The sequence below is a fragment of the Nipponia nippon genome, unplaced genomic scaffold (assembly GCF_047370975.1).
Source record: "Nipponia nippon isolate SJK-2023a ecotype South Korea unplaced genomic scaffold, ASM4737097v1 scaffold_9, whole genome shotgun sequence".
NCBI lineage: Eukaryota > Metazoa > Chordata > Aves > Pelecaniformes > Threskiornithidae > Nipponia > Nipponia nippon.
In genome coordinates, this window is record NW_028262413.1 from 25,101,823 (window position 1) to 25,121,923 (window position 20,101).

The 20,101-nt window shown below is 40.5% G+C and overlaps 1 protein-coding gene across 6 annotated transcripts in view; it reads right to left on the bottom strand.

Annotated features, from left to right (window-relative positions):
* Positions 1 to 20,101, bottom strand: part of BICD2 (BICD cargo adaptor 2) — a 136,824-nt gene that overhangs the window by 23,284 nt on the left and 93,439 nt on the right. For all 6 annotated transcript variants that reach the window (XM_087742918.1, XM_087742920.1, XM_087742919.1 and 3 more), the window contains 4 exons: positions 7,212 to 7,364; positions 4,301 to 4,753; positions 2,312 to 3,331; positions 1,053 to 1,204 (listed from right to left, as the gene is read on the bottom strand). In XM_087742918.1, the coding sequence (XP_087599044.1) occupies positions 1,053 to 1,204; positions 2,312 to 3,331; positions 4,301 to 4,753; positions 7,212 to 7,364 (1,778 nt within the window). The remainder of the gene's footprint in view (positions 1 to 1,052; positions 1,205 to 2,311; positions 3,332 to 4,300; positions 4,754 to 7,211; positions 7,365 to 20,101) is intronic.

A 20,101-nucleotide genomic window follows, 5' to 3' on the forward strand; every position in this document is an offset into this window, starting at 1 on the left:
TTCCTTACTATGGTACTTTTTAGCAGAGGACAGAAAGAAAACTTTTCTGGTTTGTTGGTTTGGGTTTTTTTGTTTTGTTTTGTTTTTTAAAAGTGTCTAGACAATGCAGAGAATGAAGCAGCATACAGCACATACAGACTCTCCCATCTCCTTGGGTTAGCTTAAAAGCAAGTGTCTAGTTTACATTAAACAGCATTCTTTACAGTCTCTCTTCTCCATCTTCTTTAGGCAATGCATGGAATACACAGGCAAATGAACATTGCCAGCAATGTCCCTGTAAATCCCACCAAGCTGCGACTGACAACTTTTAGATACAGCTTTTTCTTTTCCTGTTTTCCAGGATCATCTCCACACAGGAGCCAACTGAACATTCCTTAGCTGTGAAGCAGATCTGGATTTTGTAACATGATGTTGTTGCCTCAACATTCCCCAAAAGAAATGCGTAGACTTACAGAAGAAATCAGTGACAGTAAGCAGTAAGCAACATGCAGATCAAAATAGCATTTAACTTCTACATCACATGATGTGTCAGCAGGTATTTTTTGTCTGTTAACACTACAAAGCACAACTAAGAAACAGAAGCAAGTTCCAAAGATGTGCAACCCAAATCAGCTCACAGAGGTAAATGAAATGACAGAGATGTCAAGTGCAGGATGGGCAACCTAAAAATAATAGTATGTTTCCAACATCTCTACTTTTTTCTGGATCATTACAGGTCAAGCAGATTCACATTTTCATTGCGTAATAAACGCTCATTTTGCACTGTTAAATGTCACTCCTTCTCAGAGTTAATGGCTTTCAAGAACCAGCAATAATCTTGCATCCAAATTAAATAAATACCACCACAACAACTTCTTGTTTTGTGGCAACATACTACATCCCTGGTATTTTCCTCATCAACAGAAACATATCACAGACAAACACTGTAAGCAACAAACTTGGAAAAAGGCACCTCACCCTGCCACTCTGTGCATGGGTAGGAGGGCAGGATGCTCAGCTCTTCCCCCAAACAAGCAAGGAATGACATTTGGCAGAGTTTGTATGTTCTTTACCTTGTAGCAAACATTGCTCTCAGGGATGAGAAAGTAGCAGCATCTTCTTTCAAAGCCTTCAGCTCATTTCGCAGCTTCATCATTGTCTCTGTAACCATAGCTTTCTCATTTTCATACTTGCTTTTTAAGTTGGCAAGGGCTACCTCTGCAGTCTATTGTTTACCAAGAAGAACAGAAACATATTAGTTAATGAAACTTTTCACAAAGTGGCTGGCTGAGATATTTCTAATCACTCTTCACATAACAAAACATTTACTTTGCACTGGAATGTTAAACTTCTGGTCAACTTTTCTTGTACAGATTAAATAAAATTTCATTTTTCAACACTGGAAACAGATTGGACATATGGGTCTCCTACTAACCACACAGCAGCATCTAGGAAGTTACAGAATATACATTTAGTGACACCTATCTCCAACTACTAAAAGAAATTAAAGTTTACATACTTCAACACAAAGAACAAAAAAAGCCTATTTAGTATCTCTATATTCAAACGCATTCATCAATCACTTGTACAGTTTTCTAACCCTTAGAGCACTTTGCCTATCTTACATTTTGGGACACCTTTATTAAAATGTGCAAAAGAAAACAAAGTATGTATATATTTCTTAAACAACACTATACTTTTTTTTTTTTTTTAAGATAACTTCGATTTGCATTACTGTAACTTTAGAGGAGAAAATGAAGCATGTCACATGGTGTCTAATGGCACTTATTTTCATCTACTGGACTGCTACCATGTATCAAATGGCACAGCCCAATCCCCAAAGACTAATTTTACCTTTCACCCCTGTAACGTTGACCATGTTCTTCTATCACATCCTCACATTGAAAGGTTTTCTTTTATTTTGAAATTTGAGAAAGAAGAATACATAAGATTAAGAACTCTTTTAAGGGTAACTAATAGAATTCTTTCCAGTAGAAAATAAGATTTACCTCTTCATTTTAGGTGTCTTAGATTAAATATAACCTGATATAATTCAGACAGGCAGTAGGTTGAAGCTACCTTAAGCTTAATAAAAAGTCTCATCAGTATGTGACAAGCAAAAGTCAGTTAAAGCCCCAGTTCTCAGCTTTACAGTGGGACAGCTGTGTGCCTCTAATGAAACAGCCTGCCTCAGCACTGTACCAAACAAATATCAGCAACAAAAGCCCTACTGAGTTGAAGATGTGGCAGTATGACCTCAAAGATAAATTCTCTTGTGTTTGTGACCCAATTCCCTGACACTATAACCTTCACATCTGTAACACCGGGTTACCTGTTTGTTGGCCTTCAGCACAGTTCTCAGAGTTGCTATCTGTTCTCTCTTGGTGCTCAGCAAGGACTTCAGCTTCAGGATTTCTTCCATAAGAGCTTCCTTGTCTTTGTCCACCACTGGCCCAAGTTCTTGAGTGGCAACACGCTGCCTGGACAATTCAGTTGTTCTGTCCACAGCAGCCTGCAGGTGTTTGATCTGATCCCGGATTATAGCGATCAGGTTGTAAATGTTCATTGGTTCCTTCCGAGGATCTGACACAGGAGATGGCAGAGATGACACTGGAGATGGGCTGCTGTCACCACTTCCATTCTCTGCCTTTCCTAGCTCTATAGTTAACAGCCCTTTAGAAAGAAGAATAGGAGACCTTCTTCCCTTGGTCTCGGGACTACTGCGTCCGCCTTTACCTTCCTTGTAGTAATCCAGCATCACCCTGTTTGGAGTTTCATTGTTGCACATGCAGACGTGGTGGTATAAATTGGCCAGTTCTTCACTGAAGGTGACTAGTTCATCTTGGGCCACACTGAGGCTGCCCTGTGTTTCTCCAGCAACATCACTGACTTTTTTCAGCTCCTTCTCCAGTCTGGCCACCTGTTCTCTATCATGCTTACTGGATTTTTCTAGTGAGGTGATCTTTTCAGTGAGAGCTTGGCTCTCAGTGTCATATCTGCTCTTCTCTTCCTCATACTTAGACTCACATTCTTTGTATTTGGCTTTAAGATTTTTAAGCTCTTCTTTTAGGTCAGTAATCTCTGCCACAGCCACTTTGTACTTGCATTCCAGGATCTCTGGCCCATTGATGTCAACTTCATAATAGTCTCCATCTTCATGGCTGTCTCGTTCCTTCTCATTGTCAAGGGCAGACTGACGTTCCTTGCTGACCTGGAGCTTCTTCATTGCGTTCAGGTTTTCTGTCAGTCTGCCAACTTTCTCATGCTGCTCTGAGAGGGCGCCCCGTGTATTTTCCAGCTGCTTCTGAGATTCTTGTAGCGTTGTTAACAAGTTCACCTTTTCTCTTTCCATCTGAAATGTATGAACACAGACATCTACGTAAAGGGAACTGTATCACTTAAAAGGTTTTATTATAAGAGACAGCAACTTAACCAAGGTTCATATGATTACAGAAATCCGATCACTTGCACATTATAGAAAAGACTATTTAATTTATTCTAAAACTCAAGCACAGTGTTCCTTGCCAATTCTTTCTCATTTCCACTTCAAAACGCACTGTGAAAACATCCTTTCAGCTTAAGATTAGCTGAAGTTTACTGTTATCTTGCAAATTATCAAGTAAATATTAGAAAACATGCAGCTAGTCTATGGTGGAAGCTTGGAGCTTCATGAAAGACTCAGAAATACGGAAACTTCTGAAGTTTCTCCTCTGAAAGTTCTAATTTTGAAAAGAATCCAGCAAATTTTTCCACAAAGGCTTTTTCTTACAGAACACTTCAAAAATGCTTGAGAAAATAACTTTAAATCTAATAACTACACAACACAAATATGTACCTTGTTTCGAACTCTCCAACCTCCCAATAGCACAAATATAACACAGAAATGTTTGATACCAATTAAAACTTCAAGTTCTTTGAGCTAATTACAGAAAATAGTTATGGTGTACAAAACTCCTTTTCATGAGGATGACTGGAGTAACTATCAATTTTTGAACAAAATACTGCCTTTCTCACTAGTGACATAGTGAAGTAGACACAGCATGTACTGCACAGAAGATGCATTACAACATGGGACATGACTGCTAGATTCTCTGCATAAAAAAAAAAAGAAAGAAAAGAAAAGAAAAGAAAAAGGAAAAAAAGCTATGGTTTTCCACTGACAAACACTTAACATCCTCAAATTCTAAATCAATCAGAGCCTTTCCAAATATAGTTCATACTGTATTGTGGTCACATGAGATATTGAAAAGACTGAAATTACAGCCCAAATAAACTGTAGCAGCTGTTTGGAAGTACACAGTTGTTTAGGAAACCCATTTACCTGTACAAGCTGCTGTTTCAGCTTCTGGATTTCAGAAATGTTTAATTCACTCAGAAGATCTGAAACTAGACTTGGGGCTGGAGGGAAGCTTTCATTTTTCTTGGGCGTCGATGTACTATTTTTGCCATTGCTGAGTTTGCTGAGGCAGTTTTGTTCAAATCCATTCATGATTTCATCGTTATTGGGCTCTGTGGCTTCATCGCTGAACTTCAATCCATCCAAAGAGATGTTCAGGTGGCTGTTGTACATGGAGTCATTGATGTTCATGTAGTGAGAGAGCTCCTTACGAAGATTGTTCTTCTGCTCCCGCTCTGTCTTCAGTGTCTCTAAGGCCTCCTCAAGCTGGCGTTCGGAGATCTCCTTCAGCCGTATGGCATCTTCTAGCTGGCTGTTGAGAAATTCTGTTTCCTCTTCGAGCCTTTTGATTTCATGTTTCAGGCCTTCAAACTCCACCTGGAGATATACAAATGGAGGGGAAAAAAAAAAAAACCTAATGAAAATGTCTGCCCACAAGACACCACGTAATTTTACTTTTGAATGTTTGATTTCACTAAATATGGTGAGAACAGAAACATTTTTTCAGTTCTGGAGTCTAGTTTTGGCACTCTGGCTGTGAACACTGCTTACCTTCATAGAGACCATGGAATAAAATTTCAAAGCAAACTCTCAAATGATCTGATCTATTCCAGCTTAATTAGGACAGGTGGGAGATAGAGTGTGTGATACAGAGGCATCACAAAACAGGCTTTCCTAGCACATTATGCAAATGCTTTCTCTGTTTGATTAACAAATTCCCTGGCCAACTTTCCCACAAATTCAAGCTCAATATTTCCAAAAGCCAGCATTACAAAGCTATGCTGCACTGTTGTTAGAATATGCCACTGGGCTTAAAACTGTTAGGATGCAGCTAGCAGTCAAACTGTGCTTTTATACATTCAAAATAAGATGTTTTCTCATTTCTGTGATCATCATTTCAGCACATCTTGAGAGAGAGCTACAATTCAGACTGCACATTTCAGACTCATAGTGCTGCTACATGAAATTTGATGGCATGCTATAAGTTTTTACCTGTAAAATTGCATTTTTTTAAACCGCTCTTGCACTGAAATTATAAACACCAACCATTAGTGTAAAATTTGTAATCCCTTGGGGGAAAAAAAAGAAGCTTAAGAATACCTTTTCCGTACCTCAAAAGAAAGGATAACATACCACATGATATACGACCCTACTGATTTTTTCAAACTGCTAAAGGAATTTTAGATGCCATCTAGTAGTGCTGAACCACACCTGATTTAAAAACCAGGAATCAATCATGTAAATTCAGTTCTGCAAGTTAAGCCTGGGAAAACTTGATGGCTTCTTCTAGTTATGTCAGTGGGTTAATTAAAGCTTAATAAAATTCTTCACGTGGAATTAGGACAAGGTAGAAAACAAAATAATCCATTGCCATTAAAAGAATTAGCTCTTGGTTCTATATACGTCCACTGAGCTCAAATATTTAAGATTGCAGTCTCTTTTCAAAGGTTGCAGAATATAAACACAGTAGTCAATAATTACTAGCAACTGACAAGATAGCATCTGAGATTGAACTTGGCTCAGCCCAGAATGACAGCAGTCTTGAATATTGCTATTTTAGAATGTGAACATGGAGCTAGGAACTTTCACTTGCTCCTCTGAATACATTGAATGAGACAAAAAAAGGTGAAAACCAAAAGTAACCAGCTACATAGGTTGGATTTTACCAGATCACTACCTCTTCCAGTCTGCATCTAAAGCATAATAGCCCCTTCATCTCTACCACATGATGTCAGGGCACCCAAAACAGTGTAATTACACCAAATATATTCAGGTGAGAACAGGTCCAACCTGGAGCCCCCCTTTTGGGCACATCAGTGAGGCCAAAGTGATAAACACTGACATGGAGTTTCACCTGGAGGTAAATTAAATACATTCAATATCCCAAATACCTTGCTTGTTAGGGCAGCTTTCATTTAGAACACTGAAGGAGATCTGAAGCAAATCCTAATAAGCTTTTGCTGTGTGCTCACTACAACAGATGGTATTAATACTACTGTTTTCTTCAAGTGCTTTTATTTCAGGAATATTATAATGTTTTCTCAATTGAACCTTAAGTTTTATTTATAGAATGAGACTGACAGGTACCTGAAGAATAAAAATAGCAAGTCCCCAATTGGTAGATGAAGACAAGTGAATCGTGCCAAAGACCACACAGATCTAATTACCTCCACAAATGATAACTCAGGGCAATTCTTGAGTTGTTCCAAAAACACAGTTTTCTAGAATTCTGAAAATAGCTGGAACTGTGCAATGAAACATGAACAACAAATTTCAGATGAGCAGTCACACAGGTCTGACAGTATAGAGCAACTATAACAGTAGTCCATGTTTAACGAAAGTAGCTAGAAGAGAGGAGGAGTACAGAACTGGAGAGATAATGTAAGCACTAAGTAGCAATAAAAACACATGTTCAGAAATACACCCAGTTACAGATACTGTAGAAGAGGATGGATGGATGGATGGATGGATGGATGGATGGATGGATGGAGAGTATTGCAAAGAGACACTGAAAAACTAGTGTAGCAAAAAGACTAAACCAAGTAACAAAGCAGACTGGTAGAGACTTCATTTCCATCAAACAGAGAGAAGGCAATGGAAGGACTTGGAGGTCAAAGTACAAGCAGTAAATTCTTATGACTCTAGATAAACAGAGTTAGAAAGAACTTAAACATTTTGGGACAACTCTTGGTAATAAAAGATAGAGCTTATATTCTTAAAAGTAGTACAAACATAGAAAACAAATGGTTGGATGTTCAAACGAGACAGAACCATGCCGTAACAGAGGAATTAACTGGTGCTATCAAAGCAATGCTCACTATTTTGAAAGACTTGCCTGATTTTGCTTCAGGACAGACACTTGTTTCTGGAGACAGATGTTTTCTTCTTCGAGCTCAGTGTAGTCTTGCAGCAAACGCGCTTCTCGGAATTTATATTCCTTAATATCATCTCGCAGACGGGCCCTTTGGATCTCCACGTTCTGATTGACCTGGAAAAACAAGCAAATCCCGAAATGATGGTGATTTGGTCAGCTACAATTAAATTCCAAAATTTTATCTTTCCTTATCTGCACTAATCAAGTAGATTCTATTCAAACAGAAACTCTCCCCCCACCCCCCCATGAAATTACAGAAAACCAAGTCATTTACACAACAATTAAGATTTTCTTTTCTTGCTTCTCTTACAAATTCTCATCCTTGACTCAAAGAAAAGTTAATGAGCAAGAAGGGAAAGCAGTATTCACACGTATGTTGTCTCACTGGCTGTAAGCAACAGACAAAAAGTTTTCCCAATCAGAAATCAATCTGTTGAAACAAGAAGGGCCTTTTCACAAGAGAAAGACAGATTCATATGACTCCAGATGTTCTTATTTGGACATGTATTTGCTGCTGCTTTTCAACAGACCTTTTCTTTATACCCAGTGCAATAATTTGGAAATATGTTCTAATGAATCCTTTTGGAAAGAGACACTGAGTTGAAGCTCAAGTAAAAAAACAAAGTGAAAAATATGTTCTAAAACATAAGCAGAAATATCTTCAGAGATAGGCAAATAGGCAATATAGTTTCCTATAAAAATAGTATCCAGATATTTTAGCAGCCATACCTGTGAAGTGACAGGATGGTTTTCCAAACAGTTCTAAATCAGCTCAAAACAAATGCGAGCTCATGAAATAGGCAGCCTATCAATTCAGCTAGTTAGATTATGGTATCTTATTTCTGTTTTCATCTATCCAGCAGTCTAGCCAAGAAAGCTTCATCCTCTGGTATACAAACTCAGATTCCCTTAGTGTTCTCCACTTCTGGTTAGAAACAAGAATGTCAGCAATGAATAAAGTATGGTCTCAGTCCTCTTGCAAGTGTGCAGCAGGAATACACAGAAGTAATACCACAGGTATCAACTGGCACCTACAGAAAGCTAAGAGATAAAGGAAATGATTGTGGCAGGAGCATATGCCAGGACTTGAATCTGGCATGTTCTGAACACACACACAGAATCATCTCCAACTGTTAAGACCAATAAATTTAAATTATAGTTCCCTCACATGTCAGGGAGAGATTAGACTATATAAACTTGTCTGCTTATTTTTAGCAATGAGGAGACGACCACTACTTCCCAGCACACAGAGAAGCTAAAATAAACATTAATTGCTGAAATCAGACACTACAGTACAACAATGCAAATGAAAAGTTGCTACATGCCATATTCCATGTCTGAGCAAGTGTTGGCTCTAACTTTGCGCAAACCCAGGGCCACAGGGAAAGATGCACTGCGGGTAGCTGAAGGCTACAGGCTGACATGAATTCACATCATAACTTCTTCTCCTTAACAACTGCAATGCAGATCTCTTGCCTTTGGCAGAAACAGCCTCCAGCCAGATAATCCAAACTGTTTAACAGTTAGGATTGCAAAAGGCTCTTGCATCAAATTGAGCTTCATACAAATTAGGAGATCTTATCTGTAATTTTCCCCATGCCTGAGTAAGTGAAATGCAATGGAAGACCCCCAACAAAGCTACTGGCAAAGCTTCTCTCCCCACCATTCAGGTTGCTTTGCTCCTCTTCCTCCCTGGATGATCTAATCTTTGCAGAGGTCAATGCCTGGAGAAATCATTGGAGCTGGTCTTTTTTGGAGAAAGAATGGTTTCTGTCCAATCCTGCCTGTTTAATTCAGAGCAACAGTAAGAGCTCATTATTTAATGTGAAAGTATTGTCGTGCTCTGTCTAGCACAAGAAAAATCATTCTATTTCAGTGTGTACAGGAAGGCCAGATTTTAAAATAGCTGCCTTGTTTCCTGTCTGGGGAAGGAAGATATAACCTAGATTTATTGGCTGTTTAAGCAAGCTGTACATTCAGTTTGCTCTTAGCATTTTCTTGTCAAATAAATGTGCATGCTTACAAGCTGCAAGGTTAAATTGGGTGCCATGATATCTCATAGAACTGACCAAATGGCGGGATGTTTTCTGCAGGAAAGAGAAGCTACTACATCCTTCTTTGACCAGATTTTTCTATGACCCATACAGAAAGTGGTATTCATGTATTTTAAGACAGACACACATACATTGCACATGTTCTCACAGGTGGTGTTTTACAATTCCTTAAGTCTAGAAAAGGTGAGCTGACCTATGGATGAGTTTGAACCTTTCTGTGACTCTCATTGCTTCAGTGGCTTAGTGGCTTCTTCCTTCCTTCCTCCTCCGCCCTCAGCAACCCCTGAGCACAGGGGAGAAGAGGGAGCTGGAACACAAGGGCATGCCTGGCTAGGCTCTCAGCTATACCAAAAGTCATACCTCCACCAAAATATCATTACCACTGTGTGGAGAATTGATGGCCATAAAATCCCATTAAGTATTAATCTACCTGACAAAACCCCTCAACTTGTCAGCCTAGAGAACATTCCCGCTACACAGAAGCCTCCCATCAATCCTGCCCAGGAAAAGACTGTGATCGGAAAGTGATTTTGCCTGATCTAAAGGCCATAGACCACCCTGCTCCTGCTGCTAGAGATCTTGTCTTCAGCGTTTTCATCCTCTCAGCTTTGCCTCAGAATAGTTCTGGAAGGGGCCCCTCCAAGCTGCACCAGTGCTAGAAATAGCAGGGATCTCCTCAGGACCAGTTTGAATCCACCCTTGCCTGCATGTCAAAAACACAACTTCATCACTGCCAAAAGCCTGCTCCTCAGCACCTACTTTTCTAGTACACCCCAGGATATAAAGTTACATATAATTTGACCCTGAGAATTAAATTAATTGAGAAAAACATCTCAGGTAGCTGATTTCCTCCCTTGTTTGGGTACTGCACAACCTGACTGGAGTTCATCCTCCAGGTCACCACCCAGAGGCTGATCTTGCAAGCGAAGCTGTATCACTGGCATGGTTTCGGTCACCCTGAACTCCACCAGCTCATGAGGTCATGGGTCAGTTCAAGTTCCCCGCTGTAGTAAACATGCTCACACCTAATTTCACATGTCATTATCATCACCAAGAGTCAAAACTTAGTTTGCCCAAATTTATTACTAATTCTAGGATTAGATTTAATGTTTCATGCAATAAATATTCTAGATATGATCATTCCCTCTTGTGTCCTTCATGGGAAGGATTCACAAAAAAGGATGCAGACTCTTTGGTAGAAATACAGTGCAGTCAGAAAGGATGGCAACTCATACATATCCTGTTTCTGTAAGGAGAAGAAAAATCACAGAATCATAGAATCATTTAGGTTGGAAAAGACCCTTAAGATCAAATCCTACCATTAACCTAACACTACCAAGTCCACCAAAATAATCAATAAAACATCATCTCTTAGACAATTTATTAAATATCAGCATGAAAATTGGGAAGCCTAATCCTCAGACACTTACATAACTTAGTGCCTTCTTCAACACTTCTTTGAAGGAGGTGCTTCAGCTAATGTTTTTCTCAACTCTGCCTTCATACTCACAGCTGTCACTACAGAAAAGCCAGCCTCAAAGCTACATCACCTACCCCAGGTATCAATCGTGAAATTAAGAACTCAAAATATGGACCATAAAGCTTTTCTCTGTGCAAAAAGAAAATTTCGAGTCAATCACTAGACATTAACACAACTAACAAGTTACATTATTTAGGCTACAAAGACCAGCAGTTGCAAGTTGTATATGAAATTCACAACTGCCCATCTGATTTTAATTGCATTTCCTTTGCACATGTGAGGACTGGGGTCCTGTGTAATTAAGGGCTGGGATATAAGATACTCCTAGAACAGAGCCAAATTAAGATTGCATAAGAAACCAAAAATAATCTTCCCCTAGTTCTCAAGTTACAGGCTCTTAAATAATTTTCTTTATTCTAGATATAAACCAAAACTCTAATATTTGGGAGAAAAAAAAAAAAAAAAGCTTAAAAGTTATATTAGATTCAACTGTTTATATATGAACAAAAGGTTTCAAAACCTGTACTTTCACTACTGCAATAAGATCAGCTGTGCGACAAGGCTGTTTGCATTCCCTGGCAATGGGCAAATGCTTTTAGGGTGGAGAGGCAGACCAGCAGCACCTCCTGATGATGGCCTTCTCTCTTTCATCTTCCTCAGATGCAGGAGCTGCAAGAGCTCCTTGCTCTTACAATTTTGCCCACTCTGTTCTTACAGTAGAATAACTACAAAACAGTATTAAAACATTTAGTTATTTATTTATGCAAAGGAGAAATGCCGCAGTGGCCTGGCTCTGCTTTCTCATTCACAGGAGAAACTGCCTCCAGTCACACCTAAACCTATGTTATCATGTCTGCACATGTACTGGTGCACCATAAGATGCTCCTTTGAATGAGGAAAGCTTTACAAATAAAATGGCTCTAGGTACCATGGCTCAGGCAACCTCAAGTTGGGAAAAAAAGCAGTTTTATTTCCCATACAACCCCTGTATAAAATTCAGGCTATATCATGATACGCACACATATCCCACCCATTAAATGCCAGGAAACGAAAACAAGTCTGGTGGAGGCTGAGAGCCAGGCACAGCTATACCTATAGCTGTTTTCTATATATATAAAAACATATAACAACTACCACCCTGAACTTGTGTTTATGACATTTATTCAGCATTCAACTATTCCCACTGACATACGACAGTCACCGAGTTACTCAAATGTAACTATCATAGCTTTTATACTTCAATTCCATTTATGAACCACAGACTTCTCTCTCCAGCCCTACATAATAGAAATGCACCATCCTTTGGACAGAAATCTTTGTTTTTTCTAATTGTATCCAGCACCTGTGTCCTCTTCGCCAAACACTGCATGGCAAATGACTAAGAAAACAGTTCTTACAAGTGACAGAAAAATTAGCCTGCTCTCAGAAGTGTTTTATAACACATTCAAAAGAAATATTGCAAAAGACAGACCACACAACCAGTAGAGAAAGTCACTGTATGCATCAGACCGTATTTTCCAAAATTTATAGCAAGTGTTGTTGGTGTCTTGTTCACACAAGCCCACTGGAGAAAAATAAAGTAGATATTATGCTAAACTGTAGTTTGGACTCTTTTCCACTCTTCTGTTGCAAGTCATGCCGTGACATGGTCTATCTGCTGAAAAGCTGCTTGACTTTCTTTTCTAAGCCTTGGTATGACTCCAGACAGAGGCAGATAGAAATAGGGAAGGAAAGAGGAACGCAGAGCACTGTGGTCACTTAAAAGCAGAAGAAATAGTGTTTTGTTCATGTGTTTTCAAAAGCAAAGTCAAGCTTTAATTGCATTTCATACTAAAGAAAATTACTGAGCCAAGACAAACTCCAAGACACTCATATTCCAGTCAGCCTCCCTTCCCAGGTGCCTCTCTGAAATATTATATTATTTCACTCTGGGGAGGGGGGGGGGGGGGGGGGGGGAGAACCACAAAAAAACCCAAACAAAAAACCAGCAGTGGCAACTGCAGTCAAAACCAGGCAAGAAGCTTCAAGCCCACCAGTGCTTGGAGCACCTGTCCCCAGCGCTCTTGCAGAAATCCAAACTACACTCAGATGCCACTGCAGGCAGCTCCTAGCACAGCTCAGCAGCGTGATATGAGCCTCCCAAATACAGCACTGGGAACACCTGTGTTAGCACATTGGGTTGTTCTGCAACTAAAGCTCAAAGAACTGACTAAAAAAGTTCCTCACCTCACCTCTTTTGAGGTTTTCCTATACCTGGCCCAGGTATATGCCCATTCTATGCACTTGGAGCCAGAGCCACTGAGCGAATCTGACAGGATTTCTCTTTCCTCGCAAAGTTGCCATCTCACTTTTTATTTTTTGGACTAGGAGACAATAGCTGAAGAGCTCTAATTCACATGAGACACGCCCAGTGTTCCCAAGTACAGTCAGGTTGAACTCCATGACGAATATCCTGCAAGGAGCAAAAATCAGAGATGGCACGGAAGAAGTGGAATATGTGCAACTCATAGCACATTTATTGTCCTGCAGAAAGTGGGGAATAGAGCACGCTAACTATTTATCATAACTTATACATAATGTTCCCAATAGCTCTGAAGCAGTAATAGAAGACATGAAGCTACACTGAAACTTTGGTAGCAAATGTGCACAATTGCCTGGTTGGTGTTGGTTTTTTGGGGGTTGGTGGTTTTTTTGTTTTGGTTTGGTTTTTAACCTGTCCAAACACCTACCCCATGACACAGCATCTTACTATGGATACATCTCTCTGTGATTAATGCTGGGGCACCACCCTACTAATGTACTTAGCTCAAGATTTATTGGGTTTTTTGCAAACTATTAAATAAAAAGTTTTGTGAAGCTGTGACATTAAGGATGGGTTTATTGCAACACTGGAGAACAAAGAAATGCAGTCATGCATTTTTTTTCTGCACAATATTAGAGAGACTTGAGCTGAGACACAGTTACTACAGCGTATCCTGGAGCCATTTAAATCTCTGATAACTACTTAATCAGCATTAAGTCTTGCTACAATATGTACGTCCTATTACTTAATGTGTTGTTTGCTAACTATCTGTTCAAACATTTGATCCAATCCAGAGTCAAATCCAAAGCACACCCTATGAACCCTTTCTTTGTCATGGGGAGGGTTAACACCTGCGCATGTATGGCTGGGACGAGCAATACACCACTTACTCTTGTTTAAGTTCCTTCTATAAGAATCCAGCCCTGCTCTAGCGATGCTCTCCAACTGCAAGCTTACAACCCAGGCGAGGATAAACACACCTTTCCCTGACCCACAGGCTTTAGCTGCTCACCCAAATGGGTGGTCTTTGCCCTGTAGTCCACTGGGCACTAAACACAAGGTATCTGGTACTGGTGCAAGCCCACACAGGCAGCAGCAGCAGTGGTGCGATGTCTTCACAGAAACAAACAGATCAATGGTGTAGAAGAAGCTGGGAGGACTGAAACGAACCTTGTGATCAAAAGCTGGGGGCACTGATAAGTCTCCGAGATCAGAGGACAACTTTTAAAATCCATCCAAAATAATCCATTTTAAAACTGGAGTAAGTCAGTTACAGTTAATGGTCTCATTTCCAAACAGGGATCTCATCACTAATAAAACAGCCATTTTTGAGCTCCAGGAGCACAAGAAGGGACCCCACTCCCTCTATGCATTCTCAGCCGCACTTCTTTGGAGACCAGGGCTTGTCCTCCTTCAGCGCCAGGGTGGCTGGTGGGCCTGAGCTCTGCACCTCGGCTCCAGCCAAGCATGGGAGTCTGGATGGAAAACGCTGACCCAAACTTAACAACAGTGTTATGAATGGCACTGTGTAACGTTGTTATTACGGTCTCCCCCTTCCTGCACTGAATTGCTATCTAAAAACAGTTAAACTCCAGCTGCTTTTCAAATCTCAAATTGAAACGCTTGGCAGCTTTCCATGTCCTTCACTGCCACAAAGAAAACATTTAACCCCTCCAAGGCCTGCCAATAAACTTTTAGGTAGCTGTCATCTTTTACCTCCAGAAGGGCTGGTGGAGCCAAGCCCAGCTCTAAGAAGGATCACTGCCATCCAAAGTGTCACCAAGCAACCACCCGCAGAGATGGGTGATGCTCAACAGCAGCCTCGCTCACCGCTGCACCCCATGAAAACTGCCCACCTGCAGCCTCATCTAGCAGGTTTTGAAGGGTTTGTGTGTGCTGTGTTTGTATTTTCAGATGCTAATGAAACAAGCTTGAGGTTGTTTCAACAAACCTCCCTCAAGCTGAAAGGAGAAGGAAGAAAAGAGCTCAGTAACTGAGACAACAGCCCTCTGCATTCAACAGCTTGCCCATCATTCCCCCAGGTTTGGGAGGGCACAGGGACGTTGTTCCCTGCGGGATACCTGAACTCTGATATACCTCAGGAGTATCTGAACTCAAGCTCTGACTCCAGTAATTCTCCCTTTAAACTAGCAAGGGACTGGAAGGATGAAGCATGCTTCCAGGAAAGCAAAATGAACAATAAACCAGCTAGACTTACATAAGAAGCATAAAGAGTTTTGTCTACAGCCCACACTTAGGGGAATAAAGTAGTACCAAAAATGTATTTCAATTAGTAGCTCTAAGTCACGTTTAATAAAAATGACATGAAACATAGTTTTTTGTATTTCAGACTGAGATTGCTTATTAAAAGCTAATAACCAAAATCAGTCATCTCCTATTATCTGCACTCCTTAACAGAAAACAGCAATAAAACCTACAAGTGAGATATTGCTCTGCCTGGAAAAGCTGTAGTGGCTCTAAGGAGTTACAGAAACAAGAGATCACAAAGCAAACTCTGAAACAGGAATTTGTTGAAATTGATTTCAGAGCCTTGAAAATTTTCAGGGTTTCATTTCCCAACTGAAGCATATAATCTAGACTCCTCTAATGCACCAGGTATCTTAGGAGAGTCAAACACACGCAATCCACTGCAATAATTTGGTATCAAACTCAAAACAGACCAATTTCCCTACCTGGAAATTGGCCCACATCTCTGGTTTTATAAAGACACTCCACCTCTCAAGAGCAACCATGCTGCTGGAATATGGCTTGCAATATATCCACAACAGCCCTCATCAGAACAGGGACTTTTTTCGGTGGGGTGCCAATTCGCTGCTTGCTGGACCTACATGCTCCGATTCTCCCAGTGAGCTGATCCAACTCTGGCCCTGAATGGGTGCTGAAGGGGCTGCTGGGCCGTGGGTGAGCCTGCAGCACCCACACACCCCATGCCCCAACCCCTGCCAAGCCAGGAAAGTCTTGCAGAGCAGTTGCTGCCAATGGTCCCAGGTACAGAATAGCCTCGGGACAGAAGCAGTGACAAGCCCGCAGCAACCCTGGTGGGAAAGCGTCAGGGAATCCCTTTTAATGCCATCGAACTTTTCCTTGTCATCACAGTAGTTGATGTCCTGAACAGTCTCACTTGTCCCTAACCAAGCTGAAACTAGTCTAATGTTTTAGTATTTCCATAAACCACTTTTTCTAGCCCACTGATCACTTCTAAATGTTTTTGTCCCTGGTCAAGTTTGGTTGTTTGTTTTTTTTTCCCGTTACTTTTGTTTTTTAACAACCTTCTGTTAATCAGTGATAATTATTGACCAAAGAACACCCACTTCAATGATATTAGAGAACTATTCTACACTGTGCTCTCTTTCGTGCCTGCAGTCCAAAACTGCAGTTTTACTCTGCTGTTATGTCTCTTTGCAAATCCATGTTAAGTTTGCCTCATCAGAAATGTCCACAAGCCCCATATTATCAATAAATCATAAGCACAAGTTTCTCTTGTTAATTAAAGCCTGCCCTCCTCTGTTACAAGGTCTGTTGGAGGCTCATTTATTTTCTTACTCATATTTCTTACTCTAATATTAAAGGCCTATTTTAAAGTTTCCATTAACCGTTTCCAGCAGTGACAGTCTTTCTCGGGCAGATTTAACACTAGCATACTGCAGCAGCAGGCCAGGAGCAAGTTTATGTGACTTCAGCACTAGATACCACAAATCTGTCAGACTTAAAAGAATTTACGATTAAAATAATACTGACAAAATGTCAAAGTTAGTACAGCTATGAAAGATTAGAGATCTCCTACTGACTTCATTTGGCCATAACTAATTTTTATGTAAAGCATGAGATGAAAGCTTTGGCTAAATTTATACTCCCAGCATTAGTGGCCTATTTTCACAAGGTGCCACACCTCCTGGATGAGGAAAGTGCTTAGTTTACACTACCCAATCCTACCGAGATACAATCATCTCAAAACCACTGGCTTAGAGCTCTATCACTACTTCAAACAATTTTAATGAACTAAATCCCAAAGGAGTTATCTATCTAAATTAATGATACCTGTGATACCACTTTGTAAGTAGCAGAGGCGTATGAAAAATTTTGCTTACATTTAGATTATGGAAGTGGTACTTCTTTATAGAAAATGCCATGGAAGAAAGGAAAATGCTGTAATGTTAAACAATATCATATGGAAGCCTTACAGAGGCTATATAAAATAAAAATTATATTTTCCCTTTACAGGCATAGTACTCCTTCTGGAGTACAGCAGAGGTGAAGAAGATGCCTGGCAGCTCCGAAGGACGGGAGGTACACGGTACAAGTCATGAAGTGAAGCCCATCCCTGGTCCAACTCACAGGAACGCCCGCCAGGTCCACCCATGTGTTTGGAAGTGGCAGCCTTCCCTCTGCTGCCTGGAGTGGTCAGAAAAACTCGAGCACTCATCAGCTGTAGGAAACCATGCAACTGATGGATGCAGTAAGCTCTACACTGTGATTCTGGACAAAAAACATCTTAACTCTTCTTCTTCCTGAGCAGAATCTGCTAATGGCACAGTCCTACAGTCTTCACTCACACAAACAGCCAACTTCAGCCAGGGTCTTCATCTGTTTGGCTGCAGGAACAGCTCCTAACACCAGCGTAGTCAGGTTCTAGCACAGTTCAGGCTGCCAAACCGGGATCACTCAGTATTCCCAATTCAAAATTGTTGTTTTCGAATCTAGCAGCAACATTTGCTAGTAATGCTTCACATGCAACACACCAACTTGCACACAGACTGCACGAATTTCATGTGTGTCTAGTACAAATTTTTTTAATGAAGTTGCTGTGTATAACTTCGATTAAAATAGAGGCAGAATCTCCAGTGAAAGAACAGGATCAAGTGAAGAGGGATGGAAAGCAAGGACAGAGTAGAGGGAGATCAGTATGGGTATAACCCCAGCTGCTGCCTTATCACAGCCTGCACTTCTGTTTTCCAACAGACAAACTGTAGTTTACAACAGGAACAGGACCCAAGCAGCTTGGATTTTCTTTCAGCAGCCTTGTTTATCACTTAGCAGGACGGACTCAATAACTTTCTGATGACCTAATACAATTACTTCATACATACTATGACTAAATGGTGAAATCTCCTTCCCTTTTCACAGTTGTACTTCAGACAGTGAGTTACATCTAGCTTGTATTCTACAGAAACAGATGTGAGGACACAGCAATTGGATCTTCATCAAACAATGACTAAATGCTGTTTCCAGAGATTTCCTTTGTCTCTCAACTCTTATCTTACAGCTACAAGAGGCTTTGAAAAGCCAAAAACACCACAGGGTCAGTTGTTCTGATTGTATTTACACCACAGCAGCCTCTTCCTTGCAGGACACACTTTGTAGGGAGCAGCCAAGTTCTCCACGCAGAATACGGTACCCTGATGTGTACCAGTAATTAGCAAGATAGTGTTTTGTCCACTCACACTCAAAGTGCACGCTCTGTGCCTGTTATAAGGCCACTGACCCATGTTTCCATAAAGCAAGAAAACAAAAAAAATACATCTCAATCTTTGGCCATATTAGAGTAACACACTGTCCTCTTTTTATAAAAAAAGAGGATTATTTTCATCATTATTGTTTGTTTTGATAAATCATACTAAAATTATACTGTATAAAAATCTACAGGTAGGCCAAACTGGCAGCAGCAGAACAGGAGAGTCCCTTTGTCATGAAAAAAGCTGTGTTCATTGACACCATGCTAGTTTTTCCTCCCACAAGAGCTTTTGTCCAAGTTCCCGTGAACTCAAATGGCTGAGACATCGTGAAGATCAAACAGCTCTGTTAGAATAACCACCAAAACATACACCGCCATCATTAAGACACAAAAAGGGCAAGTCTCCATTCTAGATTCTGCATTTTACGACAAAATACCATGACAGTAGAGGTGGTGGCATCCAGTTCTTGGAAGCAGTTGTCAGTGCCTGTGCTGACATGACCATTTACATTGATAGTTAGCCATAAGCTGTCCCAACAAATACCGCTCCTAGAGCTGCTGGCTGTTTTCATATTGGACACACAACTGTAACACCGTGAACTTCCTTAGATATTCTTGAAAACCAAATCCAAACCAGTTATTTATCAAGTTGAAAACAGTTGTCTTTTCAATCTCTGCAGCAATGGAGGGTCAGGATAACCCAGATAAGAAAAACCAAGGATACCTTTCCTGCTTCCACACCTAAGCTACCCCACGCAGAAGCAGCTTGGATTTCATTGCATGCAATTACTCAATACCTGATTATTCTGTTCAGTATTACCCCTTCAGTCCTGGCTACATCGGGAACAGCTCAGACCGGTGCCAGTCTGACACACAGAGGACAAGTAGCTTTGGTTCAGGGAAGCCAGCTACCCTGGGTTTCTCTCACCTGCTCAACTTCTAGAGCAGCAGACACCTCCCTTTGGGCAATCAAATGCTAAGAAGCAGAAGGGGTTAATAAGTTACCTACACTCACTAATGAAATAAAGGGAGAGAATTCTAAGCAATGTCAATTAAAAAAATGGGGACCCCCTCCTTCATCTGCAGATGGTCCAGTGGGTATTTATGAGGAGCTGAAGAGGGAGACGTGATATATTACCACCCCAAACTTATTTCACCTAAAAAAAAAGAAAAAAGGATAAGGAATATCAGTAAAGTACATCAAAACTAAACTTGAAAACCAAAACATAGGGTAAAAGAAAAGAATGGATTTTGATACAGTCACAAAGGCAGGAACAGCACAGCAACTTTATTTCTGATATGACAGGCACATCCCCCAGCTGGCTCTTTGTGCCTGAGCAATGTTTTGTCACAAGCCATGTTCTTAAAACCTACTGTATGTGACTTGAAAATAAATCTCAGGGTGCAGTTCTGAGTCAGTCTGTCAGCATAGAGCTACTAGGTGAAACAAAGGAACTTTTTTCCCCAAGCATATTATAGTACTGCTTTGAGGCATACTGTAGTACATGCTCTTTCCTATTTTCAAAAAATGCCAATCTGACC